The 23,745-nt window shown below is 40.6% G+C and overlaps 1 protein-coding gene across 1 annotated transcript in view; it reads left to right on the top strand.

Annotated features, from left to right (window-relative positions):
• fbxl17 (F-box and leucine-rich repeat protein 17) overlaps positions 1-23,745 on the top strand; it is a 282,885-nt gene that overhangs the window by 78,791 nt on the left and 180,349 nt on the right. The window contains exon 7 of the mRNA XM_042487705.2: positions 9,213-9,320. Coding sequence (XP_042343639.1) covers positions 9,213-9,320 — 108 coding nt within the window. The remainder of the gene's footprint in view (positions 1-9,212; positions 9,321-23,745) is intronic.

Below are 23,745 nucleotides of genomic sequence, written 5' to 3' on the forward strand. Positions count from 1 at the left end.
CTAAACTGTACTGGCACAGTGATATCATTCACAGACAGGCTCCGCTGTCTCCAACGCTTATTCAGCATGCTGAATCGGCTGAAAAGACCTGATGACGGCTAATGGTGCGGGACAAACAATAGTGACAAGGGCGACAAACGCTCACAGAAGACCCAGCATTAACTGATGTCAGCTTGGTGTGTCAGGGCCTTTAGACTCACCCTGTGTGTGGTGCGCCCCAGAAATACACTGAATGCTGACTGACAAAAAAACAAAACAAAACACCAAAAACAGCTCAACTTGAAAAATCTCAGTGGGATAAGGGGTCTCTGACATATGATTAAAACCTTTGACTTTCAGGAGGCAGCACTATAGAACAATTTTTCAGTTACAAAATTAATCAGTAGATTCATTATTTAAAATTCTACACATTCTTGTAAAACTTACTTGAGAAAATAGCTGTTTTTAAAAAGCTCCCACTTGAATCATCATCAGTAAGTACCACTTATTTGGATCGCCTCTGGCTTGCCCTCTGTTTGCCGTTTCTCTGTGTAAATATTGTGAGAGCGTGGCCTTTTGCTTGCTTTGTTTTACACATTGGCCTTCTGACCGTGCACCGCTTTCTCCCACAATTTCCAGCTGAAAATAACGAGCTGGACAAAGGTTAAGAGAGGCAAAAAGATGGTGAGCGAGAAACAGAGAGAGTGACAGATGTGTTGGTTGCTTACACTTAAGCCCCAGAGAGACAAAGAGACTGTTTTTGTTCACAAAACAAAATGCAGACTGCCCACAGCGTGGCATCACCGGTAGTCAAATGGTAAGGTAGTGTTTATGTCATTGCCGACAGTTGTTGCCTGGTGTTGCCCAGCAGCAGGTCACGGCAACATCACACACTCATGCAGACCCCTGCTGGTGGTTAAAGGTCTGCTTGGTGTGAGGAGTTGACTGCACACATGCACAGACACACACACACAAACAAACAAAGATGTGCTATCCTTCTATTGTGACCTGTTTTGGCTTCCACACAAGGACTCTTCTGTGAGGGCGTGGGTGGGCGTCAAAGAGCGTGTCTTAAGTGTGAGCGCAAACCAAGTTTCCTAAAGTTCAACATTTAAACTGTCCTCCTGAGGGGTTTTATCTTGTCCGCCATGTTTGCACATTAAATTATATTGCTAAAAAAAAACTTTAAGCCATGAATGTAGCACAATTATATTATAGCAACGCTCTTTGAGAACTTTGCGCTTCATTAAATCAAAATGAATTCTCGGGAATAGTATTTAATTTACTTCGAAAGACTTGATGGAGACAGAAGAACCACTAATATGTTTCAGAGGATTTCCTGCAACTGGCAATGAAGCAGCTTCTTATGCAAAGCTGCTGGATAGGCATGAAGATGGATTGTTAATAGAATGTGTTGCAGTGTATTCAGTAATCATTATTAATCTGTGTGTCGGCGGATTCTTTCTCAGCTCGGCCCAGTGTTCATAAAGCTCGGTTAATTAGACTGATTGATTAGATGGTGGTGATTCAGAGCTCTCATCACAGCTCCTCATCCCGTCAGGCCTCTAATAAGATCAGATTGCTCTCATATTCACATACTCCCCTGCATGCACACATACACAGACACAGACACACACACACACGGCTTGTTTGGCCCGTCATAGCACCTCTCTATCTTTCTCACCGCCTGTCTGTCACATCCATATTCAGACAGGATTTACAGGCATGAAAGAAGCAGCCAAGCTTGCCAAAGCAATACACTGAAGACTAGAAGTTACATTATGTTAACATGAAAAGATTGCAAATCTCTAACCCCCCCTCCCCCGCCCCCCTTCATCTTCTTCTTTGTCTCTCACTGCGATCCATCCTGTGTTCCTGTCTCATCACGTCCCATAAATACAACTAGTCCCCGTGTTTAGCCAAGGAAAACATCTAGCTGGAGAACGGAAACCTCACATCTGTCCAGACTCAACTTTGTACTTGGCCTGCGTGTGTGCTACATGTGTCTCTAAGTACGCCTGTGTGAATGTTTTTATGTCTGTATGTGAAAAACATCTTTGTTTTCCTGCAGATTTAAATGAGAATCAGCTTTGCTCAAGCTTTTGTTGCTCGTCTCTGTGATGGTTTTGTGATCAGCACACATGCGCAGCTCCGAGCGCACCACCCTGCACTTAGTGCACAGTGCCTGCTCATCAGCACAGAGACAGCACAGTAAAGAGACTCTCCCTCGCTGTAGTAAAACTTTATGACTTTCCGTGTTGCTTTTGTCTCCAGGCATCGGATATTACAGAGGATGATAAGTATTCATTTAGATTTTTGCCAGATCACCAGTCCTCAGCGTCAATACAGCCCATCTGAGCTCTTTAAAAAGAGACAAAGTTTGGGGTGTGTATTTGTGTGTGCGTGAGTTTATGAGTGTGCACCTAAGTTTGTGTGTGTGTGTGTGTGTGTGTGTGTGTGTGTGTGTGTACTCCAAGGCTGTGATGAAAACACTGCAGTATCACCCCTAAGAGAGTATTTATGGAGAAACTGATTACCTTGGAAAGAACAAAACTTTGATGAAAATCGTCCCACTTCAATTTGCACCTCGCAGGCCTGCAGTTGGCGTCCTTGTTTATGGGTAATATTGGAAATCTGTAAAATTGCACCAAGTAATTCGGTAACCGAGTGCTTTCATAAAGACATCATGATATTCAGTTGGCTGAGTTTAAGCATCTTTGTCACTGTGAAATAAGAATGTGTTCTTTGTTTTAAAGTGGTCCACGGACTCCAAGGAGGGTTTTGTTGCGATGAAGTTTTTTTCTTCTTCTTTGTTTCTTAGGTGTCCTTATTGCAGAGGAACTGAAAGTTCTTTATTTCATTTGCAAAAAGTTTCTGAAGATTATGTGGGCATAATATATGAGTTGTTAATCAGAATATATATCTATGTGGTATCTGCCCAGTCTAAACTACATTGTTTGGGTGGCTTAATAGGCAGTTTCTTAAATATGCCGTGGCACATCCAGTTGTACAGCGTTCACAGCCCGTTCACATTCCCAGTGAGTTAAATACTACCGCTTTGTCATGCTCCTTAAGTGTGTGTTATTGGTCTTTAGCATCTTTATGAGAGGCACCAGGCTTTCGTCTCACTCTAATGTGAACCCAACCCCGCAATACTTGACACTGCGAGCAACTGATGTAGTATAAAGGGCAAAAAGAATGGGAGGTAGATGGTGCAAACAAAACCAGACTTTCAGCCTCAGCCACAGTTTGCATCAGGTGAGACCAAAGTTCAATGTTGTCTTTATGTAATGTTAGGCATTTTATGTGTGAACGTAGTGCACTGACATCGCTAGCGTGACCTATTTACACCACACTACACACTTATGAAACACAGCCTTGAATGGGACAACTGTGTTGCCTCGATGGGGTTGTGAGAGGACCCCGGACAAAAAAAACCAAAAAACGGGGTTCTCCTCCAAAGCAGTTAAACCTGGCTCAACTTCTACCGCAACGCATCATCAGCATCATCTTGCAAGACGCTATGGTGGCCAATCAAATGCATGAAAGCACACACCACCTGGAATGTTACTTTGTATTGTGAATACTTGCTGTTAACTTTCCAGATTTGTAAATCCCTGTGCTGTGTTTTTGCCTTTTGATGCAGCACTGAGAAGGCTCTACAGTGTGTTGAATGTGCTGAATGGCACATTGCAAAAGTAAGAAAAACGTTTAAAATCTACAAAACTTATTTTAGATGTGCTTTGTAGTCTGCACTTGGGTTTCTCATGGCTGCATCTTTTCCTTGGTCCAGAGGACAGTATTCTCCATGTTGTCGAACATTTGGTAAACCCTTGAAGCTTAGCAGCTAAATGATGCTGCCTGCTCTTATTTGAGTGACAAACGGCTGCTGGCAACCAGTTAAACGTAACTTAGGCTGAGTGGATTCTGAATGGAGTACTTTTCTCAACTCCCTCTCAGGTTCTTGGCCGGTCAGTCTCCCATCAGCCACAGCTGGATGGGAGGTCTAACAAGGATCGACTAGCTCCAGTTGGCAATGAAAGAAAAAAAGTTTAAAAGTTCTGCTGTGTTTTTACTTTTTTGGAGCCAGAAAGTGTATTTATGTCATTGGGACTTGTGTGTGTGTGTGTGTGTGTGTGTGTGTGTGTGTGTGTGGGATGAATGATTTTTTGTGGGGGTGTGTATGTATGTGATTGTGTATTAGAGTTTCAAACATAGACAAATGACAGTGTGCCTGCCCTCCACACACTCCTTGCCATCTCTCTCAGTGATGAAACTGGCTTCACCTAAATGTGTGTGTGAGAATGTAAAATACGCACAAAGGAAGGAATTAAAGAAAGAACACAGTTAATGATGTGAGGGAGGGGGAATTCTTGCTGGGTTGTTTTTGTTGTTGAGAATCGGCCAGTTTTAAACGAGGGAGGGATGTCAAACTTTAGTAGGTGGGAGGGAGAAAACTTGGAGCAAAGGATGAAAGGGATGAACGGCAATCTGTTCTCTGTCTACATGTCTTCTGCCCGTGTGTTTGATGGAGTCAAACGAGTCGTATGATAGACGATATTGACAAGCTTAAATGCCCTTATTGGATGAGAAGTGGCCCCTGGGTGCTGCCCCAGCGTTTTGTACACACAGACCGCCAGACAAAAACCACACACTCACATACAGCATTACCCATTTTTGCTACCACAGCACTCTCAACAATTACCTTCCAGCTTTTTAAGACTCACACACACACACACACACACAAAGGCTATCTTTATGACTGCAGCATTTCCACCATTTCAGCCCACTTTTTTTTCCTGCCTTCCTTACCTCCTTCACCCAGAGACCATTAAACCAGATCCCTTCTAAAAGGCTTTAAGGCCTCTCTTGGCTAGCCACTTCTTCTCCAAAGCCCTGCCATGGCTCTTTTCATGTTTTTAAATCAAAGTCCATGAAAGGTTGAGGGATAGGAGGAGGGGAGCAGAGAGAAATTTGGGACGGGTTTTTGTGTTTGTGGGTTGGAGACAAATCTTAGTTACAAACCCATATGGTCTTAGTCACTCACACACACTCACAGGGACACACACACTCTAACACACAAACTTAATCTGATACGGTACATGCCCTTCTGGCCTGTTCTGCTCTGGTGGAATTTTATTTTTTTCTCCTCTGCCTCCCCTCTCACCTGCTGAGAGTTAGTGTAGATGTGTAACCTGCTCTCTTTCTTTATGGCCTTTCTGCTTACACACACACACACACACACACACACACACACACACACACACACACACACACACACACACACACACAAGCACACAGGTGTATGTACACACACAACTGCACCCACACACTCTTGCAACAAAAACACCAGTATGAAAGATGGTCTTGAGGTGGCCTCTGCTGTGATTCGTTTGCTTCTCTCGCAGACGGTTCTGATTTAAGGACGGGGGTGTGCAGCTTTTTGATTCTGCCGGTAGTCAACCTGAAAATGTTTTCATTGATGGTTTTTTGGCAGAAGCCACGTTGAAGGGGAGGGAGTTACGGCCAGCACACTTCACCTGCCAGCTGCTCAGCTCAGACTGGTCCTTCTGGAGGACTTTTTTTTTTCTCCAAGTTTCATATTCAAAAAGACAACTCCACTGCACTCTCCTCCCTATCTCCACCTGGCCCAGCAGATCAGCTTCCATATGCATCAGTGTCTCAGAGTGCGAGCGCTGACTCACCTTCAGTTAATCTTTTCTGACTGCAGGGAGTTGCGCGGTGGGTCCAAACCTGAGGCGTAGAATGTTAAGGTGCATCCAGTTATTGATTGCTCTGGAAAAGTGTTCTGTTGAAAGCTAGCAAGTACAGTGAGCTGCTACAACTTGTACATGCAGCCGTGTCCAGGATGAACAGTTCTCTTTTGGGTGATAAGTTTTATTACTTTTTGTAAAAGGTTTAAAGGAGGATGAAGGATATTGTTCACATATACTACTCACTAACTTGCTTTTTCCTCTAACAGTTGGGATCATTGGTGTTAAAATATGATCCAGAAGTGAATATATTAACAAGATTATGAGTCCACACCCACACTAGCAGCTCTTTGAGTGTATACTTATGTACTTCATGGTTTGAGCTAAATAACTAATGTGAGCATGCTAAAAAAAATCACAGAGGCAATGCTAGCATGCTATTGTTAAGCCGATGTACCGTTCACCATTTTCGTTTAGCTGAGGCTGATGGGAAGGTCATTTTCCAATGGTTTTTAAGATATTTCAGGCTTGACCAAAAAGAAAGACTGACCAACATAAAGCTGGACATGGCTAAAAAATGATACAAAGCATCAAGGCTCCTCTTTTTTTCTTTCAATTCAAGTTTCCTTTTCATCCAGAGGCAGAATAATAGCACTAATCTTAAATATTTAAGACAAATTTCACACAGTAGATGGTCGAACACCTCGTTCACTGCTGCTCAAAACGTATTTCATCTGCCTCACCTTTGACTAGAAATGCCGTCACATTTCTTCATGAATCATTTTGCACTTAACAGGCTCCTTTCGGATAAGATGAGAAACATATCTTTGAGCTTTACCAGTCATAGGTGGTGTTGTACTCCGATAAGCCATACTATATGTGACTCAGTGAAAGATAAATGGACACCTTGTTCTTTCTTTTTGTGACTTTTCTCTCCCCTCGCTGTCTTTTTGGGTTTTCCATCTTTCCCTGCCTCGACTCAGTAACCTTTAAGGTAGACTGGAAGGAGGGCAAAGAGACAGAAAGAGACAGAAAGAGAGAGAGAGAGAGAGCGGCTAGATTAGAGTGAGGTTTATGGATAAGTATAGTGATCAGTAAAGAGCAAGGCTTACAAGTAGTGTAATCAGTGTTACTAGGAAGGATGTCAAATGGATCTATGAGCACACCAGGCTTTGGCTGAACAGACGTGAGCAGGGAGAATGGCTCTGTGTCCTTGGCTGTCTGGTCACAGTGTGACATTCAGCAGCAGTGCGTCTCTGGTCCTTGCATCAAAACCACACAAATATTTCAACCCAAATATGTAGCTCAAAAAAGACTAGGCCAAACCATAATGTAACATCATTACCTGTAATTGAAAACTACATAGAATCTCATATCAGTTGTAGGGCTGTGCAATATAAATAAATATATCTTCATTTTACGCTAAAATGTTTATTTTACGTACATAATCTGATAGCGTTTAGCGTCCGTCCGTGTGGCCCAGGGATGTGTCTGCACAGTGCACAGCACCAAAACAAACAAACATGGAGGAGCTGGAGTGCGATACAGAATGTTGGGATTCAGCTGGGTTCTTCAAAGTAAAAGCCCCATGAGTCCTGCTTTAATCTATTTATTTATAGCAATACTTATAACAAAACTCAAAATCCTGTGTTCAAAATCCTGCCAGTTTGTAACGCATGATTTACAGGTACAAACCTAAAAGTTAAGATCATGAGATAAAAACTGTAGGCAAACCATTTGAAAAAAAATATAATAATGTTGGCACGAAAATGGAATTTTTGTAACTAAAAAAATGTTGATATTTGATTCCATTTTTGATACCACAGAAAATAATTGACATTCAGAACATGAAAATGTATTTATTTTTTATCAAAAGATAAATATAACAATGCTTTAACATGACAATGGTGACTTTTCTTATCTTGGTTATTGATAGAGAACTGCAGAGTGAATGTAGCAAACAGTAACAATAACAGAGAACCAAAAAGAACAGCTGGTACCGTTGTATCGATACAGCAGAAAATGAGTACTGACTGGTTGAGCAGTCATTACAATTTACAGATCTGTCTTACTGTGATCGCCTCCTATCTGTAACTGTACAACATTTCTGTTGTTGTACAGCAAAACACTACAACTCCAGTCGAACTGGCTAATTCATTATCTTGTCGACACAGTAAAGGCAGTTACTTAGGAGGAGCAGCGGTCGATACAGTTTAAAAACCCTCCTGCATTATCACTAATAATTTTCCCACTGTTCAAAATAATTGTTTTGTGTCGGACACAGAAGAATAAATAAGGAAATGGCAAAGCTTGCCCCTGCTGCTCCTTTGAATCGATTTTTATTAATAGGAGAAGTTGTTGATGGCATTTCTAGAAGTTGATGTCAAGGCTTCCAACCTAACTAACACATATGTAACTGCATATTCCAGATACTGAGTTTCTTAAGCTTTAAAAAACTGATATTTTAAATATGTGCTGCAAGTTTGTCTTTGAAAACAACTAATTATGCCAAAATAGTTTCAAATTAATTAAATTTTACCTCACCAGGCTCTAGTGCTCTAGAGTATTTAGGTAATTCTCCAAAACTTTCTCTCAGTAGTTTGTATTAAACATTAAAGTTTAGGCATACTATTAATTTACTTTTCAAAACTTGTCAGACCTACAGTAGATATCACTTGAAGCGCAGACTATTTTTCAAATATATTGATGAAGAAAAGCTGTGTTTGTAAGCATCCATCATTAGTTAATGTGCTTTTTTAGATTTATTTATTTATTTTTTTTTACACATTTGCCGTATGCTGTTGCTTGGCTTGGTCTTTGGCAATTTCCTTAAAGAAATGTTACAGATTTAGACAGGGATGCCTGGGAAAAGCGACTTTTGTTTTCTAATATTCTTTGATGTTTGTTTTTCTTTGTTTTCCCAGTAAATCACAGAGTCAATTCTCTCTGTTCTGTCTCTCTTCGCAACTTATTTCGTCTTTGTGATTGATGAAGAGTTTGAGGAAGCACTGAGGAGGCCTACAGAGAGGACAGAACAATCTCCCACATATAGTATTGTTGCGGTGTTGAGTGTGACGAGGGAGGCGAAGTAGCTATCAATACCCGTATTGATGACTACAGTGGAAGCGGGTGGAAATGTTCTGCTTCCCTATTGATCTCTGATCCATTATGAGCTGTTAGTAGACGGCTGGGTGAAGGATGGGGAACGGTCCATCCATCATAGGTTGATGCCCACGCTGCCTGGCAGACATGCTCTTGTAGCTGTTTTGTCCGTTATCCTCCGCCTGCTCCTCTCCTTCTGGGATCCTTCTTTTTCTCACTCCTTTTCTCAACCACAAAACACGGCAATTACTGGCAAGTTAAGCTTTCCTCACTGCAAACTGTCTAATAAGAGGTAAACAAATAGTCTTTTAACCATGAACCTCTCAAAAAACAATAATTGCAAGTATTTCAAACTTGAAGATAGAGAGGTTTCTGTCCTGTGATGCTAAATCAGACTGTCTCTCCTGTGCTCTGCAGGTCACTGATCGGTCTGTGCGAGCCGTTGCAGAGCATTGTCCTGAGCTGCAGTTTGTTGGCTTCATGGGATGCCCAGTGACCTCTCAGGGAGTCATTCATCTTACTGCGGTAAGTGTCACACACATTTTTTACTAGCATCACCATAATTGTGACCAATTTTCAGGACTCAAACCATATGTTTTACTTACGGCAAAAGTTAAAGTACTGTAGTTTATCCAACAGCGTTATGTGGTTAAAGGGATAATTTGCTGATTTTCAACCAGCTTTGTGTCATAACAATGTGGGTAGTATGTGTAAATGAACTGTGGTAAACTTCCCTCTGTCTTACCACTGCCAAGATCTCCATGCTCATCTCGCTCTAGGGCTGTTTCTCAAACTACAGATTGTACTTTCCAATTTCTGTATACTTGCCACCACTGACACAAAGTGTATAGCAGCGGATCGAGAGAAAGACCTGCCTCTCCCTCTCTCTTTCTCAAAGTCAGAACAAACTTCTAATCAAATGATAATACTAGTGCTGTATTGCCTATTTCTCATCCAAAACATCGATCATGCTTGTTAAAAACGGGGACGTGACTCCATATTAGATGATGTGGAACTCCATAATATGCATAAAAACATCCTGTCATATAAGTTTTGTCCATTGGTATGACCAAGGGAGCGTTGCTCATTTCTTGCCTTAAATGTTTTCAGAAACATATTTTTACTTACTTTTAAACTATAATTTGAGATTGTTTGTTACCAGCCGGCTGCTGTACTGTTTCCTGTTTTTAAAACAGACAAGTGCGTATTATGTCAGTCAACAGCAGGAGCGTTTATTGGTCCAGTGCCTGGCAGAATTCTGGTCTTAAGGGTTTTCTACCTCTTCAGCAAAAGTTAATGCCACTGCACTTTTCCTGTATTTTCTCTTGTCATGTAGCACCAATTTCAGAAGTATTTGCATCTTTCTGCTGCAGAGACAGCCCAATTCTATGAAAAGACCATCTTTCCAGCAGTGAAATACTTCTTTAATCAGTCAACAGTTTCACTGTTTTGAGGTAATTACTTGTATCAGTAAACGTCAACACAGAAACAGTTTTAGCGTGACTAAGTTTTTTTTGTCTAATCCTGTTACCGTGGGCCAGCTCTCCATGTTGCTCCAGGCCATGCGCTGTCTCCAGGGGGGAAAATTAACTTTTGGAGAGTACACTCAGGGCCTGGCGGTGTGTTTTATCTCAGACTTAGTTTTGAAGTTATTTCATGTTAACTTTTAAATCTCATGAAAGCCTAATGAGATGAATCCTAATAATACGCTGCTGTTCTGACTACACCCCGCTGTTTGGATATTACCATGCTAATGAGCAGGGCGCTGTGGTTTTAAGATGTTCCATGCCATATAAACATGGACACACATGCACTCACACAGTGATTGCTTGAATTGAATCCACCAGGAAATACTGCAACTTGCTTTTCTTCTCATTTATTTCCTCTTTCCAATAACATCCATCTAGAGAGCACCTATGTGTGAGCGTGTGTGGTATGTTCCCACGTGTGCCTGTGTAATACAATTCGATTTGTGTTTGATGTACTTGGGTGTACACGCAAGTGTGAACGTACCCTTGTGGGCTGCGTGCGTCCATTCCTACTCAAATGCAATTACAGTTGTGTTAATAGGACTGAGACACTCGATGCCGTGCTGCATTATTAGATTAAACAGCAGATTAATTTGCGCTCATGGTTTTGGCCCCCTATCATCTCTGCAGCCTCCACTGACCTTGGCCAGTGTGTTGTAGACAGACAGTAATGAAGCCAGCCAGTCATAACAGCATTAGCATACCTGGAGGTGGACGCATACACATCCGCCCACACGCACAGTCTAGCACACCTCATTATTATTTATTACAGTATTAACCAAGGTGAAGTTTTAGGAGTTCGAATGAGAAAGTTTATAATCCTGATAATATTTATATTTTTTTAAAAGCTGCAGTTTTGTCTTGAAAGAGAAAAAAACTTTATTGTATGTATTTTTATGTATTTTTTTATTCACGTTTTTATCAATTATATGCAGATACCAGATGCACATGGAGCCACATTTTCCATCTTGGCCAACTTGCCACAACAACAAGAACAAAAAAACCACCCACGCAACACAGCTGAAATGACATTGCTACATACATTTACATACCAATAATGATTTTCTTTTACACCAGAGGGGCGTCTAGTCAGTAGTTGTCTATTGTGTCTCTGACTGATTGTCATAACCAGCAATTCACTGATATTGTTGTGTAAAGTTTGGGTCAGTTTCTCCAAAGCTAATACACTAAAGGATTGTTCAGCTTTTGAAGTCGCTAAACTTGCACAAATAAGACAAAAAGAAATGCGTATTTCCAAAAGCACTCGTAGAAGGTGAAATGCACCCTAAACTGCGCTGTCAAAGCAAATAGCGCCTTGGTGCCCCTGTGCAATTTGCACGTTTTAAATTAGGTAATATGCATACATTAAGTACAAAATTGGCCCCTTTGCAATCACAATCCAATTTACAAAGATCAGCACTAATAGCCACACACAGTTACAGTATTAGCATCTCCAGAGAGTTAGTGGTAACAGAGGTGCACTGACAGACTGGGAAATTAAATCCCAAATACAGTTTCTCTCTGTCACATTTAAATTCCTTGCATGAAGTTTTCAGGAATGTCTCTGCACCTTGTTGGAGAGGACCTGCAGCTCACTGCCTTAAATTTTCTGTTTTCTTTTTCTCTCTGCTGTTGTTCAGACTACTGTCTTCTTGGGACAAAGACAACATTTCTACTTTGCCACGTAGACAACTGTAGTCAGACACACAAAAGGGCAAATAGCACTCAGCTGCAAAACTTAATGTGAGTGTCTGTGCTGTAATATCATCAGTGCAATATCTTTTGTGAATCACCTTCAGATGGGGCAGATAGCTGTTGCAAGTGATGCACAATTCATGGCCCTGTCAGCAGCCTGGTCCATTCTTTGTGAATTCGCCTCTCAGTGTCCATTTTAATAGGTTTTCCTGGTCAAACTAATGCAATCCAATACTACTAGTCTGCCATAGAGTCTACTTTTCTAGCTTGTCAAATATCGACATTAACATTGGCTTCCAAAATCCTGTATCAGTCAAGTTAAACCTCATTATACTGATCTTTCACTGAAACAGCGTTTTTAGAAATTCAAAATTTAACGCTGCTGTACAAATAGATATGCATGAAGATTATGTTTTGATGCTCACATCAGTAACAAAAGTTCACAGAAGGGGTGATAACTGAAAAATCAGATCCAATCGGCCGCTTAAGAAGTGCTCTTTGAAGATAGTTGAAGTTTCTAGCAAAGGTGTTGATCATAATTTATGACTTATGATGAAGCAGTAATATTTCAAGGATAATTATCCTGTCTGTAGATTTAGAGTCATATCATGTCTCTTTGTTTCTGTCATTTCCACCGTCATCTCTGTGAGTCACTCTCTGCCTCTCTACTTCCCCTCTCCGTCCCTCTATAATCTCTGACAGTAATTATCTCGTTTAGCAGTTGATTCCTCCTCTCTTTCATTCCCACTTGGTCCCATCCAGTGTCGATTGAAAATCATATTCTCGCGTTTAGAATCGTTGCATTTCTGATGACTCCGTGGACCTGCATGCGATTCCAGGACTGCGGCGCTCCTCTCTTGTTCGATTATCACACACTCCCTCCCACTTCTTTTCTTCCTTGATTGCTCTTTCTCTCTCCCTCTCTCTCTGATAATCTTCCCAACCTCCTCACTTGCTATTCAGCCATCACCACGAAAAAAGGGAAGAAAATCCATTACTTTTATTAACTTCTCTCATATGACACTCTCATTTCAGATTGATATTTTTTTTATGCCGACTTCTCACAAATTAGGGTGTGAGGAAATCAATTCAAATCGTATTTTCTTAATCAAGTGAGCTGATGGTTGAAATAGGCCACCCATGGCGCCGAGTTCGATGCAGATGGTCTGTAGAGTAACTGTAAAGCTGTGGCTCCTTTATGCTCGCTCTTTGGTGCTTCAGTCCTACGGGAGCTCTGCGGTTTCTCTGTGATATGCAACACAACTCAATATTTGTAGCCAGGCATCGTTTGATAAATCATCATCTTATTAGAGACCAAAAGGCTAAATCAAGATTTCTGCTGCCAGGCTGAGAGAATAGAGCCAGTTAATCGAAAGCAAGCTCTCTAACACTTTCCTTAGTGGTTGGAAATCAAACATTACACACGGCTTCAAATGTCAAAACAAAAACTGAGATGATTTTAAGAGCAAACACGTGTCTGATGTGGTCTTTTGTGATGCTGTGCCAGAGATACACTGTAAATTTTCATTTATGCGTGGTGTTGAGATTGCAGCTCAAAGCTAGCTCTAAGCCCCTGACATTAATAATAGTGTTATTGATGAGGCTTGTCACATCCCACGGCTGTGTAATGGATACACAACATGTCGGGGTGGAGGCTTTGTGGGTGTCCCAGAGCATTCAGTGATTTGGCGTTCTCCCTCAGCAGCTAATTTGAGAACTTTTGGTGTTTTCTTGTGGACCTGTGTGAGATCAATCACTCTCCTAATTCACTTTCAGAGGGTTCAAGCCTGTGACAAGGCACAGAGGTGAAAGCGCGATAGATGTGTGGAAGCATTGGCTGTTATTAGAAGGGTGGAAGGCTTCACGCTGCCAGCTTGAGTGTAACCCCAGCTTTTCAGATCTGTGTGTATGTTTGTGTCTTTGAGGAAATAGATCTGTGTGTATTTCAAATGTAGATAACACTGTATTTTCTGTGCTCTACCTTTGCTTCTCGGGCAGGCTTGGTCAACACAAAAAAAATAAAAAGTGCACAAAACACCACCATCTCTTTGAACTGTGTTGTTACCTGTTTACGTCTCTTTCTCTGTCCAGTCTCGTTCTGCTTTTGGTCATTGTCGCTCAATATTTATCTTTTTTTTTCTGTCCTTCAATCTTGTGGCTTGTGTGTTTTTGTCTGTCTTTCTTTTCTTCTCCTTCTTTTACACACACTCTCCCACCGTCTCTCCATCTTCCTGTCAAGCGGTGCTCTTTCTCTTCTGGTAGTGATTAAGTCCAAGGTCGGCTCTATCAGAGAGCCAGTGTTTGAGAGCGGCTCTGAGTGCCAGAGAGCCTTCATACCCTGAGTCTTAGATGTCCCACTGATGGCTTCCCCTTTCCTTGTCATGCCTACCCACAATGCCCCTCCTCATACATCAGCCTATCACTACCCTGAAGACACTGTGGGCCTCAAAATGCCTTTTTAGTGTGTGTGAAAGTTCCCACCCTCGGGAGAGAGAGCGAGACGAGGCCAAAGACATAACAAATGGAGAGACTGTTGAAGAATGTGTCAGAGATGAAAAGAGGTACATTTGGAGACTATAATAGCTGTGTGTTGTCTCTCTGATGTGAAGAACTTGGATATTTCTGGTCTTAATTTTGGGTCTTGTAGATTAATTCAGCCGTGCTGCTCCAGTGCTTTTGTTGTTCTTTTGCGAAAAAAATTTAGGACCTTTGATAAATGCTCTCTAAATTTGACAGAATTGGACCGTGGGCGATACCTCATTCTTTCTGTGTGTTTATGAGCAAATAAAACAGTCTGGTTTCTGACAGGGAAGCTGTTTAATTTCATAACCAGAATCATGTGTTCTATCCTTCCTGGTGGCTTAGTGGAGCAACGTGTACTTAGACAGGCTGTTCTCATGCACTTTTATACAGGATTTGTACGCATAGGCATAAAAAGTAATACACGAGAATTCATATATAACCCACAAAATAATGAGCCAGTAATAAGTATATATACACAGGATTAAAGAGCAGAAGTCTGCTTAAGGAGGCAAATTGAGGTGCCAAAAAGTTCAAACAAACCCACAACTTTCCCCCCCGGAAAATAGTGTTATTTTAAGGCACCATGTTTCTTTTCCTAAATTTAACTTACATAACTTTACATTAAGTGCATAATGTGACAACGCCATTTGTGTGGCTTTAACTTGTTAGATATCATATGGACCGTTGTATGTGTGTATCCTAAGATATCGTATAAACCGTATAGAGTGCCCCAGGGAGGATGTTTTCCTGTAGGCCAACGCGAAAGCTAACTTTGCCCTGGTTCCTTCATCAAAAAGCCTATGAGATTTTTTCGATTGGATTTTGGATTACTTTAAAAAATAAGCTCTGTGGCAAAGGAATGTTGGTGATATATACACATTTTAATCAGCAACATAATCTTCACAAATGAACACCACGTTTACAATTTTTGAAGCCTAAATGCAATCGCCAGAAGTAAAAAGCTCACATTAGGCTATTAGGCTAAGAAAAATATGGAAAATTATATTCAGAATTATCTTATTATATATTCAAAATTGTGTTACAGTAACTTTTTACTAATTTCTTGTTAATTTTTGGCCAGGTTAGGTAGTTAGTTGCTCATCGCACTCTCGTCCATGTTTTTGAAAGAAATCAAGCCAATTTGCCGAGGCTTTAAAGGGTTAATACAGTTAGCTCTGTCAGCAGTGTTGCCTCTATATAATACTGTTTATACAGTCGAGAGCCATGCCCAGACAGCTCACATGCTCTGAATTTTGACAGAGCCCCTTTGAAATAAAAAGTGGGGAAAAAAGACAGAAAAATGATATTTTTTATATTTTCCAAATTGTCATGACAACAGGTTCAGAAAGAGGTTGGTGAAACACAAAAGGTTAAGACACAGGACTTCACCCGCTGTCACCTTCACACCCTCCACTCCACCGCTCCCTCCCCATGTAGGATGAGTGGTGTCTGGCTTTGCTGTAGTCTGCTGGCCCCTTATCTCCTCCCTCTGACTGGAGCACAGAAAATACATAATCACAGTGCCCTGTGTCAAACTGATAACCCCCAACACAAACCAGGGAAGTAAGTGTGTGTGTGTGTTCATGTGTGTACCCTTTCCTATGTACAAATGTGTGTGCGTGACTGTGTACTCGTACATGTGTATTGTGTCTCAGGGGTGGTGGAGAGGATAAAGGGCAAAACGGAGGAGCAGAGGGGATTTGGAGAAAGAAAGGTAATGGGGTTGTGGGGGTCGCAGAATGAGTCGAAATTGTAATAATAATTTCCTTCGCTGCTGTATGGAGGAGATTGGGGGATTTATGAATATAATGAGCAGAGAAAAGCCTAAGGATGATGTGTGTCTCTTGCAAGAGTAATTGAAGAATAATTCATTTGGCTCAAAGACTTTTAACCCAGAGACAGACAGAGATAGAGAGGTTTTTGACCTCTGGAGGGGGGGATATCATGTCTCATTATTGGTCCAACTAGTGTCACTGTACTGTGACTGTCATCCAGCGCTGTCACATTGGCTCGTGCACAGTATGCGAGTGTGTATGTGCGTGCCTATGTGGTCATTTGGCTTAGAGCGCCGAAGAGAAACCAACGCTCTCTATCTCCTCGAGCCTTTCCTCGCCACTGAGTTTGTTATCAACACCAACACATGCAGGATTAGCGACTGTAAGGGAGAAAGAGAGAGAGGAAAAAGCGGGTAGGAGAGGGAAAATAAGTGATAGACAGTAGATGGGCACAAGACAGATAAAGAGAGAAGTTAACCACGCATGCACGCACACACCTACACACACAAGGATCAGCTCACTGGTCCATGACTGATGCAGACAATGTATTTGTGATACCAGACCCATGGCCTTTCCAGCTTTTGCCTCAGTCCTTTTTCAAATATTCATGTCACTCTGTCTGCCCAGGCCTCTATGTATTTATACGTGTGTATGTTTTTTGAGTGTGCGTCTGGAGGCGGGGGGTAGTGTGTGATTTAGGCTTGCCGCAGAGGGATTGTCTCGACACAGCTTACTCCTGTCTGACTGAACTGTCTGGGACGCTCCGATACGGGGGAAAAAAGCGTGTATGCATGAGTGCGCTCTTGTATTCACCTAGTGACACTGCTGCCATTCGTCTCACCTTTCGCCCCCCCCGCCTCATCCCGTCTCACACAGTCTCCAACACATGCGGACAGCCGAGCAAAATGTGTCAGGGCCACAATGCCACCTCGACAACACCGTGTGACTTTGACTTCTTGCTCAGGACTTTGAATATTACTTCAAAGTGACTGTCCAAACTTCCACCTGCATTGTTTAGAGGATTTAAACTTGTTTCTAAAAGGAATGCAGCGATTTATCAGCCGCACATTGGGGTCGGCCATTATTCGTCCTGTTGACGAGGTTTGTTTTGTTCGCCGTCGGCCTATTTTTATATAAGAATATATTCACATGGCAGAGGCCATTTTTTCCCCATTGTGTCACATCAGTTTTGCGTATGCCACAGAGTGGAGGGCTTGAAACTAATGGCAAACTGTCTCGGGGACAATAAAACACATGATTGGGACATATAGAGCGCTTCCCTTGAACGCCTTTGGGCTGAAAGGATGCAGTAAACTCACCATTGACGCTACAGGGGACACACCCTATTGTTTCCCTGACAATGCTACATTGTAAACAACAAATCTGCGTTGACATCAGCAGAAGTCGAGCTAGTTTTAACTCTGAACTCACATAATCATAGTACTTGCTCACAAAATAGGTTTTTCATAAATAGCCCATTAATCAGATCTAAACTAGGAAAAGTGTCACTCTCTAAACCTTTTAACATCTGTATCAACATCAGTTTTCTTGTGCTGCATTCAGGTGCGTTGTACAAGTATTTAAACCCCAAAACCTAAGAAATGTCCTGAAGAAATGAGTAAAAGGGGACATGGAAACCAAATTAGATGGAGAGCATTACACAAGGAAATAAGCCAAGTTGCTCAGGTTTCAAAGGGTTAAAGTGCACCCAATGCATGAACGAGACCTAAAACTCCCTAGAACAATATTCCACCTGTACACCAGTTTAAATGCTTATTTCACTGAGTGTAGATGCTTTTTACCATACATCTACACCATATTTATTATCGTGTTTATTTACTTTTAGCTGTTATATATTGTTATTATTCTTTGTTGTGAGACTCTATTTCTGTTTTTACTGATTTACACATTGGTTATCTACTTTGTTTTTAAATTAACTTATTTTAGGTTTTTTTTTTTTTTTTAGGTATTATGTCTTTGTTCATGTTCAGCATCATTGAAAATTAGGATCTCCCTCCAGAGTCTTGAATAAAGGTTTGAATTGAACAGTTAAAGTTAGATCTAGGCTGCCAGTGGCTGGACCTAACTGCTGATGGAGGTTGCGTTGAGTTACATTGTGATGAGTTTGAGCTCTGTTCAGTGAAAAAAAGTAATAGGCAAATGTAAATTGAGTATTCTCATGATGTGTTCGCCATAATCTTGTAAAATGTGGTTTTTGGTGAGAAACTTCAATAAATACAGTTGTTTGAAGGACAGATTTTCTGATGTGTTCACATCCATATAAAATACATTTTAGAGAGGGAATTATGGTGCATTTTTGTAGTAAAAAGGCTGTTGAGGCAGGTTTTACTTTGTGTATTTTAAAGGTTGTTTCATAAATCTTTATGATTGCATCCCTAGTTTCTACTCATTTTGGCTGATCTGAGAATGGAGAGTTTCCACCATTATAGCTGTTAGTTTTACTGAAAAGTAACTTTCTTTTTTTTTTGGTTGCAGTTTCATAGACAGTGATTTGCATGCATGTGTTTTTTGTATGGATTTCCCACAGTAGGACGCACTTTTCAGTGAGCAAACTCACATACTAAATCTCCAAGTGGTTATAAATTAACTACGGCAATGAAATAGCAGTTCATATTTTCCAAATCCAACATGTTCGCTATTTATGACTAAAACAATGCCCGCTCTGTCCGTGCTTTTTAAATGTCATCTAGCTGCTTGTCAGCCGGGACGCTGAGGTTGATGGACAGCAACAGCCATGAACTCACGCTGCTTTGTACCAGTGTTCAAACCATGACATCATATCCTCTGCATGGGGTCCACCAGGCCTCAACTTCCTGCTGGCATCATGATGCTTGACGTTGTGCAAATAAATTAAGTAATAGCACAGGTAGTTATAGCTCTGTAGTCTGGCAGAGCATACACAGGTACACACACTCACCCACTGTGTGCCAGACTGTGACATACACTAATGTAATAAAGCGTCAAATCAGCCTTCACAAATATTGAACTCCAGCCTATGCTTGGCTGAAGGATAACATACCTTTGAAACAGCCAGTTATTTTTCTTTCGTTTAAAGTGGCGTTTTGTGTTTGACCTCTGACTCGGACTCTCATTTTCCCTGTTTGAAAGAGGCTTGTAATTGAAGCAGGTGCGAGCCGCGCTGCTTAGAGCTTGCCGATCTCCTCTGGTCATGTGGACTGAATTAAACAACCTGTTTAATACCAAAATGCGGTGCTACACCCACTTCTGAGACGTCGAGTGATGTTTGCTCATCCACCTCTTGTCATATCTGAAGTGATTGCTTTTCTCTTATCTTTGCATAAGGTGTGATGTGTTCTATTTGATTTGATTTTGGAGTTGGTCTATCTGCGTCCTATTCTGTGAGTCTGTCATTTTCTGCTTGGTGTTTAGGTTTTTCAGGTAGAAATTAATAATTGAATTAAGAAATAAAAGGTTAATTTTTAGACCTCATCAAAATACATTTTAGGATAGGTTAATTGAATTACCAATGGTTAAGAAGCTTAAAAATTAATAACTTTCTAATGATTTTTCTTTTTTTTCATTATTTATTTCACTACCTAAAATAGCACAATACTTATATTACTAGAATTAATAATGATATTTTGTTAAGCTTGTTGTGCATGTTTTAGTGCTTGATGGACGAAGTCTTTAGATTATTTAGTAAAGGTAGCAATAAAACACAATGGTAATACTTCATTATTAATCAAAAAGTGGTAACAAAAATTTTGCTTTAGTAGAAGTACAGGAGTATTTGCAACAAAATGTGTTTAAAATAAAAGTAGAGAGCAAGTGATAGTATTAAAATATTATTATTATTATTATTTTTATTAACCAGATTTTTCCTGCATAGATGAATGTTTGGCGCCGGCCAAAAAGGTTTTATGCAGCGTAAAGGGAAAATTACCATCACAAAATGATAAATATTAAGAATAAAAATGGCAAATTCTCTCCAAATTCGTTCAATAAAATTGTTTTCAAACATTCGTCGAAAAAAGCAGAATATGAGCTATGACGTCTTTGACTCCAGCGGTCAACTTCCCTCTCATCCTCAGCTGCTATATTTCACACATGTGGCTTAGCAGTGCTGTTTTGACTAAGCTAAACTGTGAAGCTAGCGCCTAAACCATTTTATTTAGAAATATAAAAAATAAAATAATATCTTGTTGTGTGCTACATGTTTGAAAAAGCAGCTCTGAAAAAGTACTGTACAAATTTACTTTATGAATATAGGCTACTCAAGTATTGAAGGCATTTTTGTTCATCATATGGTCAAAAATAACAAGGAAATGCATGGATTTCTGTCAGATACGCCAACACAGATTTATTGCCTCTACTGTACACGGACCGACCATGCTGGTGTATTTGGTCACCACCCAAAGGCCCATTCTGAACCAGGAAAAACTCTGATATCTCTGATCGTATGTTTTGCACGTGAAATCTCAATTTGACAAGTAGTTATAACTGTGAAGTCAATGTAGTGAAGAAAAAAAGTTAAAAATTTTTGTACAGGACAGTAGGGGCTTAACTCTTAAGTAAATTAGCTTGATTTCTTTGAAAAACATGTGAGGAGGGAAAAGAACAACTGAAGAAGATATGACCCAAAAATTAGCAAGAAATTAGTGAAGAAAAAGAAAGTAAAGTTACTAAATTATTACCATTATTAAATTAAAATGCTTAAAATTCTAATATTTTTTGTAAGATAATTGAAAATATGTAATTATAGTTATTTTAAATATAGTTCTGTTTAAAATAATTTCCTCTAATTTTTCTTTTTTCCTTTCCTTTTCTAGCTTTTTTAGTATAGATATTTTTCTAAATCTACTAATTTCTTGCAACTTGTAGAACATTTGCTGAGGGTTCAAAGGGTTAAATACCTTTAAAAGGTATCTGAACGCAGCACAAAAAAGTTAGGTCTATCCAAATTTCAAAGGGTTAAATAAGCATAAAATTCAAATACTGAAATACAAATACAACTGCAGTACTTGAGTTATACTTTTCACCACTGTGAACATGTGTGCATAGTTATTGGAATATTCATGTATTCAGCCTTAATATCTGTGCCATGTATGTGTGTTGACGGGGCGGGGATGACACGCTGGCCTCCGAGCAGCTGGATTCTGCAGGTTTCAGTGTTTTTATGAACAGCATGAATTATTATCCAGGTGAAGCTGCCAACTCATGGCAGACGAGACAAACTCTGCCTGGTTACAGACTTTAGCCAACGAGGATAAAAACCTGCCGAAACCCTCACCAAATCCCCTGCTCACCATTCTTTTTCTTTTTCCCTCTCTCACTCAGTCTCCTCACTCGGTTTCCCTTTTTTTCCCTTCTGTTTCTGTGTCTCTCTTTCTCTTACTGTGCTGCGTGAATCACTCTTTGTCTTTCTTTCTGTCTGAAGCCGTCGCGTTCCCACCTCCTCATTTCTCTCCATTTATTTTTCTTTTCGTGCCTGTTAATTCTTGGATCGCAGAAATACATGAGCAGAAAATAAGCTGTATTATGAGTGGAAATGATTAAATGAGATTGGAAGCATTAAAACCTTTCACCTATGAGTCAAATTATGATAATCTGTCAACGTTGAGAAAACAAACACTGGCACTGTGGCCTGTCACATTCTGAAGGTGTGACTAATTACTGCAAGGCTGTTTTTTTTTGTGTGTGTGACTTTTCATTTCAGGGATTTTCAGGATATTTTTTGCTCTTGGCAGATGTCTGCTAAACTGTGGAATTTATTTTCTCTGCGGTGCTTTCTCTACAGATGGATTAGCAAAGTTACAGTCGCAGCCGTGACTCTGCCTCTTCCCTTTCATGCAGACATCTGCTAAATTTTCAGATTTTCTTCAACCTAGCTACACTCTCAGCCAATGAAAACTCACACTGGTTGGCCTGGTTTCTCATTGGTTATCCACATCAATGAAACATTTGCTATTGGCTGTAGTAGGAATTCTACTATAGCAGACATAAGCAGTTTTGAAGATTTGGGGAACAAATACTACTTTTGATGTCGGGGCTTTTAAAATTTACTCCAGGCTGAATAACCATAAATAGTGAATGCAAATAATTGTCTGTCTGTCTGTCTGTCTGTCTGTGTGTGTGTGTGTGTGTGTGTGTGTGTGTGTGTGTGTGTGTGTGTGTGTGTGTGTGTGTGTGTGTGTGTGTGTGTGTGTGTGTGTGTGTGTGTGTGTGTGTGTGTGTGAGAGAGAGAGAGAGAGAGAGAGAGAGACAGAGAGAGAGAGAAAGACAAAGACAGAGACAGGGAGACAGACAGAGGCACAGAGACAGAGATTGACAGAGACAGTGAAAGAGACATACAGAGAGACAGCGACAGATAAAAAGAGAGAAACAGTGAAAGAGACAGAGAAAGAGAGAGACACAGACAGAGACCGACAGACACAAAGAGACAGAAACAGAGACAGATATTACACATGCATACATGCACACACAAATATGAAATATGTTTGTATAGTAAGCACTTTATATACATTATATTCTGTTTTTTTAGTGATATAAGTACCTTTGTTACTACCTTTGTGACTAGTATTGTGTTTATGTGATGGTAATTTCATTCACTGTCTCTAGTTGTAATTGTGCTTAACACATGTCAAATGTCATGACACTAAAGCCGACTGAACTAAAATTGAAAATCCACAGAGGGACAGAGGGACAGAGGACTGAGTGTGAGGATATGTGTACTTTGATTTTTTTGACAGTGTCTGTTGTTATGAACACTAGAGGTAGTGGTCACTAAGCCTGCATCCAGGCTTGATTTTGCACTGCCTTTGTTGTGCAAACAATGCCACACACACACACACGTATGCAGCCAAACACACGGACAAACACACAAACACACAAACGCGCGCGCGCACACACACACACACACACACACACACACACACACACACGTATGCAGCCAAACACACGGACACACACACACACACAAACACACAAATGCACACACACACACACACACACACACACACACACACACACACACGTATGCAGCCAAACACACAGACACACACATACACACAGATCAGTCTAATTCTGCATGAATAATTTAGCACTTCGATCCAACACCAGTCACATGGGCAAATGACGGTTTGTATGTGTGTATGTGTGTATGTGTGTCTGTGTGTATGTGTGTATGCATGGGTTCACGCGTGTGTTTTTTCATGTGTGCGCATCTGCTTGTATGCGTGCATGTGTATGTTAATTCACACAGTTAAGGGTTTTTCCCCCTTCATTAAATACTATTGTTTACCACGTCAGTTTAACTGTCCCTGGCGATCACTGCTGCATTCTTGACCTGTCTTTGCACACACACACACACACACACACACACACACAGACAAGCTGTTTAATGTTTATTTCATTAGTATATCTAAGCGTGTCTTCACAGTTAAAGGT

Source organism: Plectropomus leopardus, chromosome 4 (assembly GCF_026936395.1).
Source record: "Plectropomus leopardus strain MGB_pleo_1.0 chromosome 4, ASM2693639v1, whole genome shotgun sequence".
Classification (NCBI taxonomy): Eukaryota; Metazoa; Chordata; class Actinopteri; order Perciformes; family Serranidae; genus Plectropomus; species Plectropomus leopardus.